We start from the raw sequence: 17,502 nt of genomic DNA on the forward strand, positions 1-17,502 counted from the left end.
AGTTAAAAGTGAAATTACCATTTTATACATATAATACGTGCCGCGTAAAACAAAATGGGATAATTTTCCAGTTGCTTATCGTTACGCTTTAATAATTTTATGTCTGTAATTATCATGGTTCAGAAAGCGTCAATGCACTCGGTAGATCTAACAATTAAAGTTTCGTACCAATTACGTATCAATTTACTTGTTCAAATACCATGCGCGTGTAAAGTTTGACATTTGACCGATTTTACGACCTTCCTATATCATAGAGATTATCATGCCTGTCGACAGTTACTCGCTTCTTGCCATAAATCATCTTATAAATGTCTTTTCTCTCTACCTCGTTTCCAATACCGATACGACGGAGGCGAGAAACTCGAGAATATGAACGTCGAATTTAAAGTTAATTGGCAGTTTCATGCACCTACTTTTCTAGTTTGGAATGTTAAATAAGGATATCAATTAACGTAGACGTCGATTAAGTCATCTTTAACGGTGATTGCAGTGCGCGTATTATAGCGGGATACGAAACAAAAATTTTATGCGCCGTCTAATTGGCCCACGCTCGATAGTTTCGATGTTATTTCCTCGTAAAGACGAGTCCTGCATGTTTCTCATTAAACGATCGTTTTCTACATTTATTATCTACCAATGCAAACTCTGTTCTTATTTCTCGCACCCTGTTATTCGGTGCTCCATTTACGGTCCGTCTTCTATTTTTTCTAGTAATAAAAACACTCGGTATATTCGAGAACGCCGCGACCAAACGACTGACTTGCTCGAATATTACGGTGTGCAATCGCTTTTAAGTAATTGACAGTCCGTAAGGTGTGTACTATTTGAACAGATATTAAATGCCCTTTCTTTCTTCAATCTTTTCCCTTTCTTCGAGAGACTGCCGCTTCGATCGCTGCTTCGACCGCTGCTTCGAACGAGCAAGTTACTTTTTATTTACCGTAGTACAGATTTTATTACATTTCTTTGCCGTCTGCTTCGTAACTTTGCCATTTACATTTGCTCGTACCTCTCGATCGACTAAAAAGCTAATAAATATTGAATGCTCCGAATGGTTCTGATTCAATGGCCAGGTATTGCGGTTCCAACAAGTTAGAATTCGCTTTCTTCGTATTTGCGTCTTCCGGAACATGGTTTAACGCGAACATGATTCGGATACAAAATTTCTTACGCAACTACGTCGCAACTAATAAGATTATTCGTTGGTTGCAACCCGGTGGTGCATCGTGGTCAAATAAATCTTGAAGCAACGAGCAGCGCGTCGGCGTTTTCGCCGGAATTAGTAACGCAATCCTTCAATTCGGCGCATATCTAATCTGCCGAAATTCCTATAATTCGCCGGGCTTTAATATGCTTTTCATCGAAATTGTCGAAGCAATAAGAAAGGGCAGAAGGAAGAAGAGGTTCGATCGTGCGCTACGCTGGCAAGATGCTCCAGTGCACCAGTGACGTCAGCGAGTTTGCGGTCTTCAAATTACAATATCACGAAAACGAGCGAGTTGAGATGGTACGGACTACGGGGCCGAACAGAGGTAGGAGAAAGGTCCTTTCCGCCAGCCGTGCGCTCGTGGAATAATAGCCTTCTGATTATATGCATTATATGGGCCGAGATTGATACGGTTCGTAATAAAATAATTGAAATAATCATACGGCACAAGGTCGACACAATGTTAGAAATCTGTTCGCCAAATGAAACATCAGTTAACGCAATATCGTGCTCGCAAGAAATATGTCTGTGGCGTAATTGAAATCTCACCAACTTATGCAAATTACATAATACGTTCGGCTTCCACGGTGAACGTTATGCGTTCTTGCAATTAAAGCGAATTAAGCAATTTTGGAAATTAAGAGAGCACGAGGAAAACTCTTTATGCGTAACAATCATTTTCCTTTCTGAGGTAAGAAACAAAGTTCTCGTTGAAATACAATGTCGGTGTCAACGATCGTCGCATCCTTCCCTCATCCAGTCTCACGGCGCCAGACATAAAGGCACGCATACACGCACACATCTGCATACTCGGTTATCCTTTTTTCTCCATTCCGAGGCAATCTTAATATTATCCTTCGAATTACGGCCCTCCGGTGATCAACGGCGTGCGTTCCCATCACATACGCACACCGTCGAATTAGACTCCAATAATCGCGCTCGTCTTTCGGAGCACAACGCTCCTCTTTGCATGGATGTTGCGTTACGTAACGAATCACAACTGAGTTGACGTTAGAAAATTGTCGAACTCGTGAAAGCGAAGAATAAACTATGGCGTTTGCAGTGTTAGTTGCATCAACGATAGGGTTTAAAAGGAGCTTTAATTCCGCTTGGACGAAATCACAGTTTTACGCTATGATTTCAATCACGAGTATTTTTTAACGTTGAAGTGGTTTTGCACATTTGTTTGGGGAGGAGCGTGCGTGTTTATGGTTTCCACGAAAGCATTGCAATCAACCCCCTCTGATGGCCCCTTTTTCTCCCACGGATTAAAGGTAGCGTTTCATTCCACAAAGCTATTCCTAGAATTATAATGAACTCGTTTGCGAATAGATACTTCAGGAACAGATCATTGAAACGAACGAAGAAATCGTTTCAGAAATAGCAAGAAGTAATTAAATATCAAAACAGCGGATAATAGTATATAATAATGGAAAAAAACAAATGAAAGGAATACGATACTATTGTTCGAGCTATAATTCAAAGCGTACTTGATTGCTCATTTTTTTATTTTAATTTGTAGCTTCGTTGTCCCTTCTTCCTTTATTTAATCTTCTTTTATCCAATCGACAAAACTCTCGGCTGGTAATATAGATACCTGTTTCACTACTAAAGGCCGGTCGAACGTGTGACGTCGACGACAGTGCAGTGCTGTGTTCCTATCTTTGCCACGCGTTGTGCAGTGATATTTACCTAGGAAGAATACGAAAAATACTCGAGGTATTTAATCGATACTTAATTATCTAATCATCTCCGTAGCGGCAGAGAACAGCGTTATTCTCGTAGATTTTCATATAATTTCCACAGAAGCAGGTAACGTACGTGCATGCAAAAATGATGCAACGTTTGTTGTGCTGATAGAAACATACACGTGGCTCTTACGTACGAACGAACGACTCGAGCATACTGTAAGAATGTTAAAAAACAAATAACTGGAAATTGTTAAAGTTAGCAATCTATAAATAACTCGCTCTTCTTCTAAAGTAAGGTTAAGATCTGGTGTGCATCTTGCGTTTGGTTCGAGTATCTAGTGCTACGCGGCAGCACTGTACAATACACCTAAAGCTCGAAGCACCCCCAATCCAACCGATACGGTACTAAAGATTGGCGCCTTTTTCGAATTTCAAATTTCAAAATTTATATCACGTACGTTTCACTCGATTCGTTCTAACTCGAGAAACTATCGCCTTTAATAATGTATTGCTATATTTCTATCGAGGTAAAGGTAGAAGAGGTGGAAGAAGTGATCGATAAAGCGGAGGCGAGACAATGTCGTAAAAGCAGAGGCGACGGTGATACCACGGCGCCAGAGCGACTGTTGAGTAGCATCGCGGGCGGGTCCTTTCTTCTCTTCCATTATCGTAATCTGCAAATTTCGTGGGTACCGTGATGAAGAACGGTTGGAGGTGGCGCGGTTTCGAGTTAAACTGTTCGAGAGAGTAGATAGTTTCGGGGATAGACGGAGAGGAAGAGGAAAGCCAGTCGGGATGGCTGATCGTGTGAAAAGGAACGAGAAAGGAAGGGTAGAGAGAGGGATCGGAAAGACGAGACAGAGGAAGAGGAATCGCAAAGTCGGTGGCGGATTGGCGGCCTAAGGCGCGGTTGCAGATTCCCGGCGTGATGCCGGTGATTCGCGGCTTTGGTGCCCAGTAATCGTCGGTCCCCTTACCCGACGTATTCCTCCTCCCTCGCATCTTTGCTCAGGAGAATCCACCTCGTCCCTTCTTCTTTCTCGTCGAATTCGCTTCTCCGCACTTTCGTTCGCCTCCCTTTGCTTCCCTTGGCCTTCCCCGGCTCTCTCCCTTCGCCTCCCGTAGGCGTCTCGTACCTGTTTCATCCTTTTGATATGGCGCGGGCCCCGTTGTACAGCGAGCGAAGGATGAAAAGAAAGAAGGGGGGCAATCTTGCGGTAAATACAGCAATCGCTTGATGTGCCGTCCGCATTAATATAATTAGTCACCCCGAGCGCTCGAAAGCGACCCGATGTTTGAGAAGCCGACTCTCTCGACTCTGCTCTCTTGCTTCATTCTACTCAGCTCTGTCCGCCGTGCCTTGATTCTGTTCGAAGTATCAAGAGGCCGGGGGGCACTGCGTGCATAGGTAGGTGAAACATGGTGGACTGTTAAAGATTCCGAGGGTTGGAGGAACAAGGGCGTGGCCGATGTTGGATCATTTTCATTTCTGTTCATGCAAACTGATATATCAGCCCCCTCTCTCCCTATAAATATGCAGACGCGGTCATTTTTGCATGCTGCGTTAGTACGTAGACAAAGACGAATCGGTAAACCTGGCCATTGTGAAGCGAATAGCGTCGCTGTGGAAATGAATGGAACTTTTCGAATCGAACCGAACCTTCGACAAACGTGTTACAACATTTGCTTCTAATCGGTGGTTGGATTCTTGAAATCGCGATACGGTTTCGTACGAATGTGTGCAATGACGATAGATTTATATTTCTGTCATAGAATGGCGCCAAAGAAAATCGAAGAACCTGAAAGGAAGCCGCTTATTGGCCGCGTAGGTACCAATTTGAAAGTTGGTATAGTAGGCATACCTAACGTAGGAAAATCAACCTTCTTCAACGTTCTCACGAAAAGCCAGGCTGCTGCTGAGAACTTCCCCTTCTGCACCATCGATCCCAATGAAAATAAGTATTCATACCTTTTTATTATGCATGTTTATCATAGACTGCGGATTGCTGTGCAAATTTATATTTCTGCAAGTAAGGTACAAAAAGAAAGTAAAGAAATGGAGACTCGTTTCGCTTACTAAAAGTTACAACGAGCACTTCGCTTAGGAAATTTTCTGTATCTTTCTGTATTATATTAACTTTACCTTTAAATTTCATCCATGATTGCATATACATTCGCAGTCTAATAATCGTAATAGCGATATCGTGTTGTACGTCATAGAAAATCTCTTGTACAGCGCATGATATAATCGAATTGAAATTTAATTCAATTTTTACTATACAAAGCAACATTTTTTAGATGCTCCGACCTAATAACTTTAATCGTACTTCGCGTCTGCCGCTGCAAATATTTAACCTGATATTAAATCGCATGTCGTTTGTTCGCAACTCTGTGTAAAAGATTTATATAGTAACCTAAACATGATATATATCCAACGATGTGTGATAAAACATCGCGTCCCAAGATAAAAGAAGAAGAGGAAGATGAGCACGAGAAGTTTTACGCAGATTCATCGTTTATTATAAAAAAGAGTTTCTTCCGATTCATCAAAGGATATCCTCGCCAGAAGTATTCTCCTTCCTGGCCCGAAGCTCATCGATGTGTGTATCCAAAAGCTAACTCTTACTACGTCTTCCACGAAGATACGAATCCATTTACTAGATTTCCCGCCAAATGCGAGTCCAGAGAGTATGGAAATGTCCGGGCACACTTTGAACCTTCTCAAGAACCTCACGAGATTCGCGATCCCTATGACGAAACCGAAGCGAGAAACAAATATCTGGCAAGCGAACCAACTTGTTTCGTCGTTCTGGGAAAACCTGATTTGAACACTACGAAACTTGCGACCATGATCGCGGACTCTTGGAATTGCATTTTGATTTCTCCGTTGTCGCTTATGAAACAGGAAATCCAGCAAAACAGCGAAAAAGGTAAATTCATGGCAGACGTGTTGAAAACAGGTGAATGTTTAGGTCCAGAAATTATCATGAATTTGATAGCGAGTCGTCTCAATAAAAGGGACGTGTTTCACAAAGGGTACGTTGTAGAAGGATTGCCGTTAATTCCAAACGAGACGCTCGATTATTCTTCTTACCCAAATATTTCCACCGAGAAGCTGGATCCAGAAAATGACGAGAATTTTATGAAGGTTTTTAACACGTCGGTTCCTAGAACCTGTAATACAGCGAACGAAGAACCGATCAAACATCACGATGTATCGGATAATAGCAAAGATATTTCGACTTCTCGCGATCAGAAGGCAAAGAATCAAGTATGTATCGTATTGGAAAATCCACGTTACGAACATTTTATTTCAAGTCAGATCGAAGATATTTTCGCAACGTGGCCCATAAAACCATCGATAATCATTTACGTAATGTGTCCTGACGCGGACACGACGACAAAGCGTGCACATTTTCGTATAGATCCGACAACTGGTCGCACCGTAGACACGAGTTTCGCTGGTATGAGCAGACATATCGAGATGTTATTTTCTCATAACAAAATGCAGAATAACATGAACGTTTCCTTCGAATTGTATCAAGAGTTGACGAAGGAAGAACGAGTTTTAGACGAGAACCAGGGGAAATACTTACTGAAACGACCTTCTGACGGCAGATCCAACGTAGAATCGCAATGTGCAATGTACAAACGTCTGGCACTGCCCACGATCGAGAAATGGATCTTGCTGTACAACCCACAGAACATAATTCGCGTGGATGGTCGTACACCTGTATCGCTAATGTTTCAAATTTTTATCTCACGGATGCGCACATTGCCAGTGCCGCGTGTAATTCTTCCACGAAGATTCGCGGATCACGCTGCGTTAGAATTCGAGGGTGAATCGCCAGTGATACCCGTAACTGGCGACGAATTTGAAGATAAGTCGAACGAAGAAGCGTTTCAAGACCTGAGAAACAGAGAAACCGTTTCGCCTCTATTCCCTTGGAGACTGTCGTCCTGGAATTTTCTTTGTCCCGTCGAATTAACAAAGGGAAGGACAGCGGAAGGATTAGCGAAACACGCAGTTCGATTTATGAACAAAGTCTTCTTTCTTTCGTCGAACGAGGCTGCTGATTTGTTTATCGAAAATCCAAGAACTTTTATTTCTCCTCTGTCTCCCCGCCCAACCTGTAAAATCGTAGTATTTGGACCTGACTATTCTGGCAAATCTGATCTCTGCGACGAATTGGCACGAGCGTTAAAAGGTACGATAATAAACGCGAAGGAAATCGGAAAATCTTCGGCCAACGTTAACTCGTATATTTATTCGTCGGATCATGCGATTGTGGAAGCTATACGGAGCGTGCCGAGAGAAGAAATCGATATTGAAACATGGAGAGACGGAGGTTACATCGTAGATGGTATGTATCCCAATATCGATTCTTGGAAAACAATCGTCGAAGATTCGGAGATTATCTTCGAGGATGCGATTCTTTTGTTCGACCAGGATCCTTACGATTATTTGATATCAAAATGGCGCAAAATTCGTGGCATCGAAAAGGATGAGCAATTCGAAGAAAGCTTCGAAGACCTTGGAGATGAAGGGGGCGAGGAAGATGTGCAAGGTCTGGTCGAGTATATTAGACACATTCAGAGGTTTGAATCGGATTGGGAAACGATACGAGAAAGAGCGATGGATACTTGTAGAAATCTTATTACCTGCGACGTTGGTAAAATCACCGATGTCTCGAAATACGTCATGGATCGAATTAAGGATCGTTACATGGATAAAGCAAGAGTTATGACTGACGAGGAGAAGGAAAGAGAAAAAGATCTTGCAGAATATATCGGTATGACCGATGATACGGAAAATATCGAGGAAGAAGAAGAAGAAAGGGAAGGTGAAAGGGAAACGGCGGAATTACCTTCTAAGGAAGATAATCGTCGCTTTGGAGACACTAATTACTACTGTCCAGTAGCGTTATTAAGATATAATATATTCTGGAAAGGCAAAGAAGAGTTCAGCGCTATTTTTATGGATAAGATATACCATCTATCTAGTGTCACAGCTCTCGAGGAATTTTTACGTGGCCCGCAAAAATTGGGTCTTCCATTGAAAAGGCCTTTATCTTTAATTCCACCCCTTCGTATGAGTATCATTGGTCCATCAGGAAGTGGGAAAAGCACGTTGTCAGACGCGATATCTCGAGAATATGGTCTGCTTCATATAGATTACTTTAATTGTTTCACTGCGTATATGGGATCCCGTGGAATGCGACCATTATCCCACAGAGACGTTCTTGTTTTGTCAAACGAACTTCCCAATGAGGTAGAATTGCCAGCAGATCTGAGCGACGAGAGATACAACAGCGACTCTGATACAATTCTGACATTTATTCGAAGTTATTGGAGAGACGGTAGTGTGCTTCTTCCGGAAAGAATGCACGACGAATGTTTATCGCGATTTTTCGAAGGACTTTACAGCGAACCCGGTGCAGTGTTCGATCAGTTTCCAAGTTGTCCGCAAGACGTGGAAACTGCTGTAAGAGAGTACACGGTGCCCGAGATAATAATAGAACTTCGTTGCGGTAGAGAGACGGTATCGGACAGAGTAATACCGAAATTACTCGCGTCGTGGGAACAAAATTTGGAAGAGAAGAAACGTATCGAACAATTACGATACGATACGCAGGTCAAGGATTATCGAAGAGATCGAGATATTTGGATGAAAAAGATGCTGCGTGAGATGATCAGTCAAGAATATATCGGGGAAGAAGATGACAACGCGGAGCACGAATACAAGAACGAAGACGACATACTCGTGGAGGAATACACGCTGAGCGATGATACGGATTTGGAAGAGATGGAAGTGAGAAGGTTTGAATTAGAAGAAACGTGGTATCGAGAGAATCCTGAGCCTGTGCTGTTCACCGACTGGGAAGATTTGGAAACAGCGAGACGAAGAATCGAGCAGGAATTTTTCAGCAAGTATGAAACCGACTCTCAAAAGATAGCTGCTATTCGGAGCCTTCTAGAAAATGAATCGATACCGTATATCGTAATGGATGCCGAAGCAGATGTAAAAGACGTTTTACTGCGAATTATGAGAATTCTCGAGCCTTACGTTCGTCGAGATATCTCTATCCTGGAGAAGATCTATACCATCGATCTTGAAACAGCCGACACTCTGCTTGATTGCGGCTATTATCTTTCAAGTTCCTTTGGCCGCTGGTGTCCCGTGCAGTTGCGTCAAAATAACGTTCCTCTGCAAATGTTTCTGCCACTGGAATCTGTGCAGGAGATTTATCCCGTCATACACAGACAATTCGTCTACTTCTTCGGCGGCAAAGACGCGCAGACCGCATTTTTAGACAGTCCGTTCGAATATCTCGAACGAGATTCTTGCGCACCTATTATTCCATTCCGGCTCTCTATCATTGGCCCACCGAAATGCGGGAAAACGACTCTTGCACAACGATTTGCCAACAAATATGGCGTGAAAGTGATAACGCGAGGAGCCGCTCTACGTTACATCGTCAAATATTTTCCTTGGACAGAGTGGGCGCGATCGACGGAATCTTCGCTTCGTGCAGGTCGAACGGTTCCAACGGAATGCGTAAACCGTGCCGTTGAAATGTATTCCATCGATCCTAACGTGATTTCTCAAGGTTTCGTGCTCGATGGTTTTCCCTTAAACCGCAAAGAATACGAGCAACTGACGTTTCTAGGTCTTCAACCAATGATCACTCTCGACCTGAAAGCGAATCTAGCTTTTTGTCTCGACCGTTCGTCTCGCGCATCCGACGATCGAACGATAAAACCACCTAGCTTCTCGAGTAGCTTTTTATCTCATCGTTATGCCGTTTGGGAAGTCGATCAGGGACACTTTCGAACTTGGTTAAAAAGTTTCACTCAGAACGTAATAGAATTAGACGCGACTAAATGTATGTGGTACGTGTGGAGCCAAGCTGATCGACGCGTATGTTCCAGATACACGATCATCAGATCGTACTTTCGTGAAAGTGATTACGATAAAATTCACAGCTTGAAATATATGAGCGTCTCGCCGTACGAATTTAGGAGGCGACAAAGCCGGTTCGAGTCCTATTGTCCTCTTTGCTTGTACTACGAGAACACGATGAAGACTTCAGGACCTCCGGATCATCGAGGCACGATTCAGTTTAGGGAACACTTCTACTGGATTTGTCCGCAACATACCGATGAATTTATTCAAAACCCACAAAAATATCTTCCACCAGCGAACAATTCGTATCCACCGGCAGATCGTCCGCGAATTTTAACCGAAACGATCGACTTGCAACATTCGTGTTGGGCTAGACGGTTGCAAGTCAGAGGATTTTGCCTAGTAACGTACTTCGATGGATTACCAAGTCGCAAACTTGTACCTGGCAAAATAGTTACAGCAGTTTTGTACAAAGACAATCTATACCTGTTCTGTACGGAAGATTGCCGCGATAAATTTATCGCGCAACCCGATAAATACGCGAACGTTCAAATGAAATTTTTATATACGATGCCAACGATCGACGTAAAATCTCTGCCAAATGTTGGTTTCTTGGAACAAACGGTTTGCAAGTTAATAATCAAAGCTGTAAACGAAATCAGCGTAGATCGGCCGAAATTACCAGGTTTATCGCCTTCGGCTACCGCCGCCGTTTACATCGGTGTATACTTAAAGGCTCGTAACACACGTTGCGATTTAAAAGAAACTGAGTTGTACAAAACAATTAGCAGAAGAATGTACAGTCGTGAAATGATTATCAAAGCAGCGACCCGAACGATGAAGAAAAGGATAAACCCTTTCATACATGCACCTGTATATAAAAATCAGGGTAATAATCCTACTTACAGATTCACTGGACAATTGTCTATGTTATCCCGTATATATTTACCTAAGTCTACTTCAATTTCGTTTCGTCGAACATCACCGACACAAATTTTAGCCGATCCCGATGATGGAAAACCGATAAACACAATGTGAATAGATAATATGTCCTGTTATTTTCTATTACACAATTTATCGAATCTCGACGACGAATCATAGGACGAATAAATTAAATATTTTGTACTTTAATCGTATCCAAATATTATTATAAAACTTTATATCTCAGTCTAATAAACAATTTGTAAATAGACAATAAACAACGTATAGATAATCTACTGTCTGACTGGAACATCTTTTTCCAATATCCTATTATTTCTTTATTCCCCGTGTGAATATACGATGACGCGTGTTATTTGTTAAGAAAAATTGACGGTATTTGTCGTCTAACTAGATTTTATCTTTCAGCACGTCGCGTACCCGTTCCTGACGCAAGATTCGATTACCTGTGCGAATATTTTAAGCCAGCTAGGTACGTATCAAACCTGCTACTACATACCGGTGAAAATATTGTTCGATCGTAACGACAAATATATGATACGCGTTACTGTATTATTGAACAAAAGTGACGAGTCTACCAGAAAATGTGCCCTCGCAATGGGAAACGAGTTGGAATAACCATTGACATTTCCATACTCCTTTGCTTCTATTTTCACAAGGCAGGGATAGGGAGGAGAGAAAGCGGTACGTGATCTGCAATGCAGATTCGACAAAATTCGTCTACGCGACGTATAACTCACGTTGAATATCAGCCGACTTCGCGTACGTTTTTCTTTTACTCGCTTGTGGCATACTATTATTTAAGATAACATTTCGTTAGATATTTCTAAAACTTAAATTTATATGCGATATTGACTGGATTATTTTGCGTTAGAAAGATCAATGTATGCCCTCCGAGGAGGGGCTAGAAAAGATTAATTAAAATTTCACGTGACACTCGAAACTAATCAAACGCGATGAAAGTTCCACCGAAACACATAGAAACCGCTATACGTGCTGTGGTATGCATCAACTTGTCGATGAAAGCCGTGTTTACCGTGCCTCGCGTTATCACGCTGGCTCGTTCACACGACGAGATTGAATGTACAGAGCAGCAGGAAGATTGGAAAGCAAAGCGTATGTTCGGTTCACGGTAAAATATTCTTCGACGCTGTTGTCGCTGGTAAACAGTTAAACTTAACCATGGCAGAGCGCAAAAGAGAAAGAGAGAGAGAGAGAGGGAGGGAGGGAGGGAGCGGCATAGAATCGATGAACTTCAAAGTATAACGAAGTAACGAAAAATTATCGAGTGAAAGACGAATCGAGTTTGCTTTGCGACACGTGCTTTCCTTGGAATTCAACTAATTTGAAGAGATTAAAACTCGCTACCGTGTTAGATCAAAGAGCGTGTCTTCCATCCTGGTCACCCATGGCACCCAACACCGAAACACTGTCTCCAACGGCCAACGACACTGCAAAGTCCGAATGGCTGTCACGTGTCAGATGATTCAACGATCCCTAATGAAAGCCACCTAACATGGCACTCCCCTTCTTGCTCATTTTACTAACGCCTCTCTTCAAAGGCTAATTGTTTAATGATGCTACTTGCATTAGCATTTAAATACAGCTCGTTGTCACTGCGACACCCTCGTTTAAATTCTAGGCGCGTGCATGTTACAGTGTAAATACATCATCAGTCGTATTCTATTCGTACTTACAAGAAAAAGTCGCGAATGCTCCCGGCTCCGATTTGGATGAAACTTTGTAGGCACGAGGAACAGCCGAAAATAGTAGATATATATATACGTGTATCTTTTAGCCACGGTGACTCAGGTTCGAAGGCTGAAACCACCCTCCAAAGTTCGATCTCTTGAGACAGAGTCAACTCAACAGAGTTCGCGACTTTTGCTTCTTGAACGAATCGAGAATCGCGATAAAACGCGTCCTTATTTACGGTTTCAGCAAAGTTCCAGCTTTCTTAAATGTCGTGGATATTGCTGGCTTGGTCAAAGGTGCCGCGGAGGGACAAGGCCTGGGAAACAATTTCTTATCGCACATCAACGCTTGCGATGGGATTTTTCATCTTTGCCGTAAGTCTAGCATAAACGTTCGATTCGATACGAAACTCTTTATATAGGAGCAAGCGACGACGTTGCTGTCCCAGATGAACAATAACTGATAAAATCGATTACGTTAAAGGGAAGGTAGCGTTGCCGATGAGATCGAGAGATTAGTTTATCATCGTGTTTGCTCCTTCCGTGCATTGCACATGCAATCATGGACACGAGTTTTATCTCGCAACACGCACGAGTAGCTTATAGACGCCAAGTTTCGTTAACAGTTTTCATAGAACTGCATCGATTCGAGAAAATAAATTTCCGAAACTAAGCGAATTAATATCGTATTTTCGACGATGCGTGACGTAGGAGCGTTCGACGACGACGACGTTACTCACGTGGAAGGAGACGTGAATCCCGTGAGAGATCTCGAGATAATTAGCGAGGAATTACGGTTGAAAGATATCGAGTTTTTAAATGGTCATCTGGAGAAGTTGGAGAAGCTCGTTGTCCGAGGAAACGACAAGAAACTAAAGCCTGAATACGTAAGTAGTAATTTATGTTTGAAGATTTGATGCGTTTTAACGTCGTTAACCCTGCACATCGAAAGAAATACATTAGGACGTTTAAAGAAACTCGTTCTCTTTTGACGTTCGGATTGAGAAACGAAGGAAATCATTGTAAATGTAGGCATATCGTAGAGTCTGAACGAAATTACCGAGGAAATTAAGAGAGCGCGGTCGGTACACTGCTTCCTAGAACGAATCAATCGAATTACCCTCTTTCCGTGGATTGACCCACGGCAATTTCCGATCTCTTCCCTCGTTCTAGACTTTGCAATTTGCTAAAACTTTTCGAGAGTTCCAAGCTACCTCCTCGTCTTCTCTCTCGGTCAAAGTAATAGAGAGGCGTTTCGTTAGTGTACAATCCTCTAATCAGAGTTCGATCTCGGGATTATTCCACTTGGTAGCGTACTTACTTACGAACTTACTCGTCTGGCCGACTATTATCGTTAGCGGAACACTGATCTTTTTCGAATCCAGTATTTTCGCACGGTAGTGGTAAAAAATACAATCCGTTGGAGAAAGCTAACGCTTACAGATATAATCGAGTGCTTTTCTGTGCAGGATACGTTATTGAAAGTGAAAGGTATAATGGTGGATGAAAAGAGGCATATCAGGTTTGCCGACTGGAGTGCTACTGACGTAAGTTAATCGTATCGCTTTGCAAATGAAAAATTTTAATGCTATTTCGATGTTATTCTGATCGTTCGTGTTTTTAGATCGAGGTTCTCAATAAATATTTATTCCTCACGTCAAAGCCAGTCATTTATTTAGTTAATCTGTCCGAAAAGGATTACATACGTAAGAAGAATAAATGGTATGTATATATCGTTTATTATCTGAGATTTATATGTATATTATCATTATTTAACGCTTTAAACAAACTACAGTAGATCATTGATATATTAATTAACATATCAATTTTTCTTATGTCTAAACACTCACACGTAAATTTCAGGTTAATCAAAATCAAAGAATGGGTTGATAAGAACGATCCAGGAGCTATTTTAATCCCATTTAGTGGAACTTTCGAAAATAAACTTTTCGATATGGATGACGCAGAGCGTGCGAAATATCAAGAAGAAAACAAAGTTACTAGGTGAGTAACAGTGTCTATAATTCGTTACATAGCTCTATCTGTAACTTTTAAATGAACGCGAAACTATCTTTATACTTGCAAATGAAACGACCGCCAAAATAAGCAGTGTGTTGCGTGAATTTAAAAGAAAAGAAAAAGAGAGAGAGAGTGAAAGGAAGGGAGAAGGACGAACGTAAAAATCGTAAAATTCGTAAAGCCTAATCCTCCCCTGCTTGCTTTAAAACCTAAGAAAGTCAGGTTCCCATATTTAGCTATGCACCAGGTTATCTACTAATGGTAATAACAATGGAGGGCTCGGTTTAAGCGTCTAGACTAGCCCTACTTTCATGTAGGGTGACCAATAAAAACTGCGGCATCTTTACTGTGGCGCATTATATTTTTACGAACGGCTATTCAAATTCTTGCAAAATTGCATAAAAACCCCTCCTATCCTCCCGGGCACACCGGTATAACCAGGGAGACGAGTGGAATGAGGATCAACCGGTTCAGTTGGCTAGTGGGTCATTCGCGAACAAACTCAACCCGTGTTATGCACGGTAAACTCGATCAAGTTCGCGTACGTTTTCAACATTGTTACACTGTAACATACTATATGTTATACCGATAAAAGTAATCGACCTACAGAACTATAATGAGTTGGATAAGGACAAATTTTGTTCGTTATATAAATTTATGTTGCGATTATTTTGGACCGAGGGGGATTGCATAATTATAGCTAGCGTGGAAAATATAAAATCGTTACCAATGATACCTATAATCTAGCATTGATGGTTAGAAATCTAAATTCTTCGGCAAATTTTGTCGATCCCTCGAAATGATCGTATAAGGTAGGTTCTCTTGGTAATCACAGGGGACAAACGAAAGATTTCTAGATACCGCGATTTTATTTCGAGACCGCAGATAACCAAGGCGCCGAAGTAGATCTCGGACAGAGTTAGAGTGATAAAATTGCGGTATTAAGTCGTTCAGCTTTATGTGTATTCTCTGAAGTCTCGAAGTTCGTCGGGCTCACGGAACAGGATGGCTTCCCTTCTTGTACCCTGTCATTAGACGATATTCGGTTCGAGACAATCATATTCCACAGTCCTGTTTTTTGGCCACCCCTTCTTTGAACCAAGAATTCATTTTTTTCTGCCCCCCCTCCCCTCCCGCCTTCTTTTTTCTAATACGAGTTGAAAATTTGCTGTCTCATCTTACGAATCGTTTTTAGCGCGCTTGACAAGATTATCGTTCAAGGATACAAAGCGTTGCAACTACAGTACTTCTTTACAGCGGGACACGATGAAGTGAAAGCATGGACGATTCAGGTAAATCAAAATGATCTTTTTCAATGTTCTTTCGTGATCTTATCCGTGAATCTTTCGTTACTTCAGAAAGGTACAAAAGCACCTCAAGCTGCTGGGAAGATTCACACAGATTTTGAGAAGGGATTCATCATGGCTGAAGTCATGAAATTTGACGATTTTAAAAACGAAGGATCGGAAGCAGCGGTAAAAGTGAGTATCGTACCGTGTGATATTTAACACCAATCGAATGCTTTTCGTTGCTTTTATTTTCCAACTGTTCTATTATACGTATATGTAAATGTGGCTATATTAATCATTTTCTTTTCCTTTTACTATAGGCCGCCGGAAAATATAGGCAACAAGGACGAAATTACGTCGTCGAAGACGGAGACATCGTTTTCTTCAAGTTTAACGCTGGTGCCGGATTAAAGGATGCAAAGAAAAAGTGATGGCACGTTTTACTCATGTTGTTGCTCGTTCATTTGTACATCAACATGATCGCCATGTTTTGTTGCACGCGCGATTTGCGCATGAAAAGATCAAAATCGCTTTCTGATACTTCTTAATTTCACTTTTCGTTCAATTTAAGATCGTATAATATCATAGTTGGTATCGATAGTAACGTTTTTATAGCAAGATTTCGAATTTGACTCAAATAGATATTTTTATATGTTCTATTATGCTATAAAGATAAAATATCCTATGCTTATACGATCAAGGTTATTTGTCAATTCTATCGTATCAATGTTGGTAATTACGTATAGATAGTACATATACCTTTTCTTTTATTTTATACAAGATCTTAATGACGGTAACTTGCATTTCTAAACAACAATAGATGTAAATAAATGATATGAGCTTGATGATATAATACGCTGCTTTCTACCACTCGGAATAATCAGTAAACCACAAATCACGATCATTGTACGTTTTCTAATGTTTCTTTGTATATTTCCATATTTATTCTAAATATATTTCTTTAAAATATAACCATCTAATACCTCCTCCCTCGAGAATAGTAAAATCGTGTTTGACGCTTGCTTTGTACATTTAAAATATTACAATTATAAAGATAACTATCTAATCCAGTTATAATATAGGTATTTTATCGTATTTTGCGTCGTACGTACCGAATATCAACGAAATATCCTCTTTATATCATGCTTAAAGGGGGAAAAGGCTTAGATTCTTATACTTATAATTATATGCTAATAAATGTAATTAATATCAAGTTTAAACGAATTACTATAGATTATTGTATATTACGATAACAAAAATTACGTATTTGGAACTTCGCATGACATAATTTTTGTACGTGCTGTGATTATTCTCAATCGATGATCACTGCTCAATAAAAGTTTCTATCGTTATCTACCCTATGAGTATTATCAGAGAGGAAATTTCTACCAGTGCATCGAAAGACAACGAGGATACTTTAACGTAGTTTACACGTTGAAAACAGCTATTATAGAAACATAAGTGTAACGCTGATATGGAGAACGTATAAATTATTGCTACTGTTACGACAAATTTATAATAAAAATGTAAAAATTAATAAATTATACACTACGAAGATTGAAAAGTAGTTTCTCCCGTATATCATATATTTTCTAGGAATTCTCACTAAGCAAGTGGAGTCGACTCTAAGCAAATGAGATGCATATTGTTTCTGTACAGTATTCTAATTTTACAGGAACTAAAATCCTGAAAAAAATTAGATATTTCGTTGCGCTCTGCACAGTTTAGAACAGTACAATAGTTCTATCTGTCTCTC

At 40.9% G+C, this 17,502-nt stretch overlaps 2 protein-coding genes across 4 annotated transcripts in view; one reads left to right on the plus strand and one right to left on the minus strand.

Moving 5' to 3' along the window:
- Positions 1–17,502, minus strand: part of LOC132911512 (uronyl 2-sulfotransferase-like) — a 238,650-nt gene that overhangs the window by 218,312 nt on the left and 2,836 nt on the right. Inside the window, exon 7 of one of the 2 annotated variants that reach the window (XM_060968207.1) lies at positions 16,497–17,432. The exons of the other annotated variant lie outside the window; for it this stretch is intronic. The gene's annotated coding sequence lies outside the window, so the exon portion shown is untranslated. Of the gene's footprint in view, positions 1–16,496; positions 17,433–17,502 lie in introns of those variants that run through there. 2 annotated transcript variants of the gene reach the window in all.
- LOC132911483 (obg-like ATPase 1) lies at positions 2,791–16,718 on the plus strand. Of its 2 annotated transcripts, XM_060968136.1 has the most exons (11): positions 2,791–2,926; positions 4,672–4,853; positions 11,156–11,216; positions 12,686–12,813; positions 13,150–13,325; positions 13,908–13,985; positions 14,063–14,160; positions 14,302–14,442; positions 15,653–15,749; positions 15,816–15,938; positions 16,067–16,718. In XM_060968136.1, the coding sequence occupies exons 2-11, from the start codon at positions 4,673–4,675 to the stop codon at positions 16,175–16,177; spliced, it is 1,194 nt and encodes a 397-aa protein (XP_060824119.1). In that variant the 5' UTR covers positions 2,791–2,926; position 4,672; the 3' UTR covers positions 16,178–16,718. The 2 variants fall into 2 exon arrangements, with proteins under 2 accessions (XP_060824119.1, XP_060824120.1); XM_060968137.1 differs by lacking the exons at positions 2,791–2,926; positions 4,672–4,853 and adding an exon at positions 9,830–10,433 and having other exon boundaries at positions 11,153–11,216.

The sequence above is a fragment of the Bombus pascuorum genome, chromosome 10 (genome assembly GCF_905332965.1).
Source record: "Bombus pascuorum chromosome 10, iyBomPasc1.1, whole genome shotgun sequence".
In the NCBI taxonomy this organism is placed as follows: domain Eukaryota; kingdom Metazoa; phylum Arthropoda; class Insecta; order Hymenoptera; family Apidae; genus Bombus; species Bombus pascuorum.

Excerpts from the sequence above, each read along its gene's own strand:
- LOC132911483 (XM_060968137.1), top strand. The coding sequence starts at position 9,896 with ATGAGCGTCTCGCCGTACGAATTTAGGAGGCGACAAAGCCGGTTCGAG. Across the intron at positions 13,326-13,907 it reads AGAAACTAAAGCCTGAATAC|GATACGTTATTGAAAGTGAA; the intron begins GTAAGTAGTAAT and ends TTTTCTGTGCAG. Across the intron at positions 13,986-14,062 it reads CCGACTGGAGTGCTACTGAC|ATCGAGGTTCTCAATAAATA; the intron begins GTAAGTTAATCG and ends TCGTGTTTTTAG.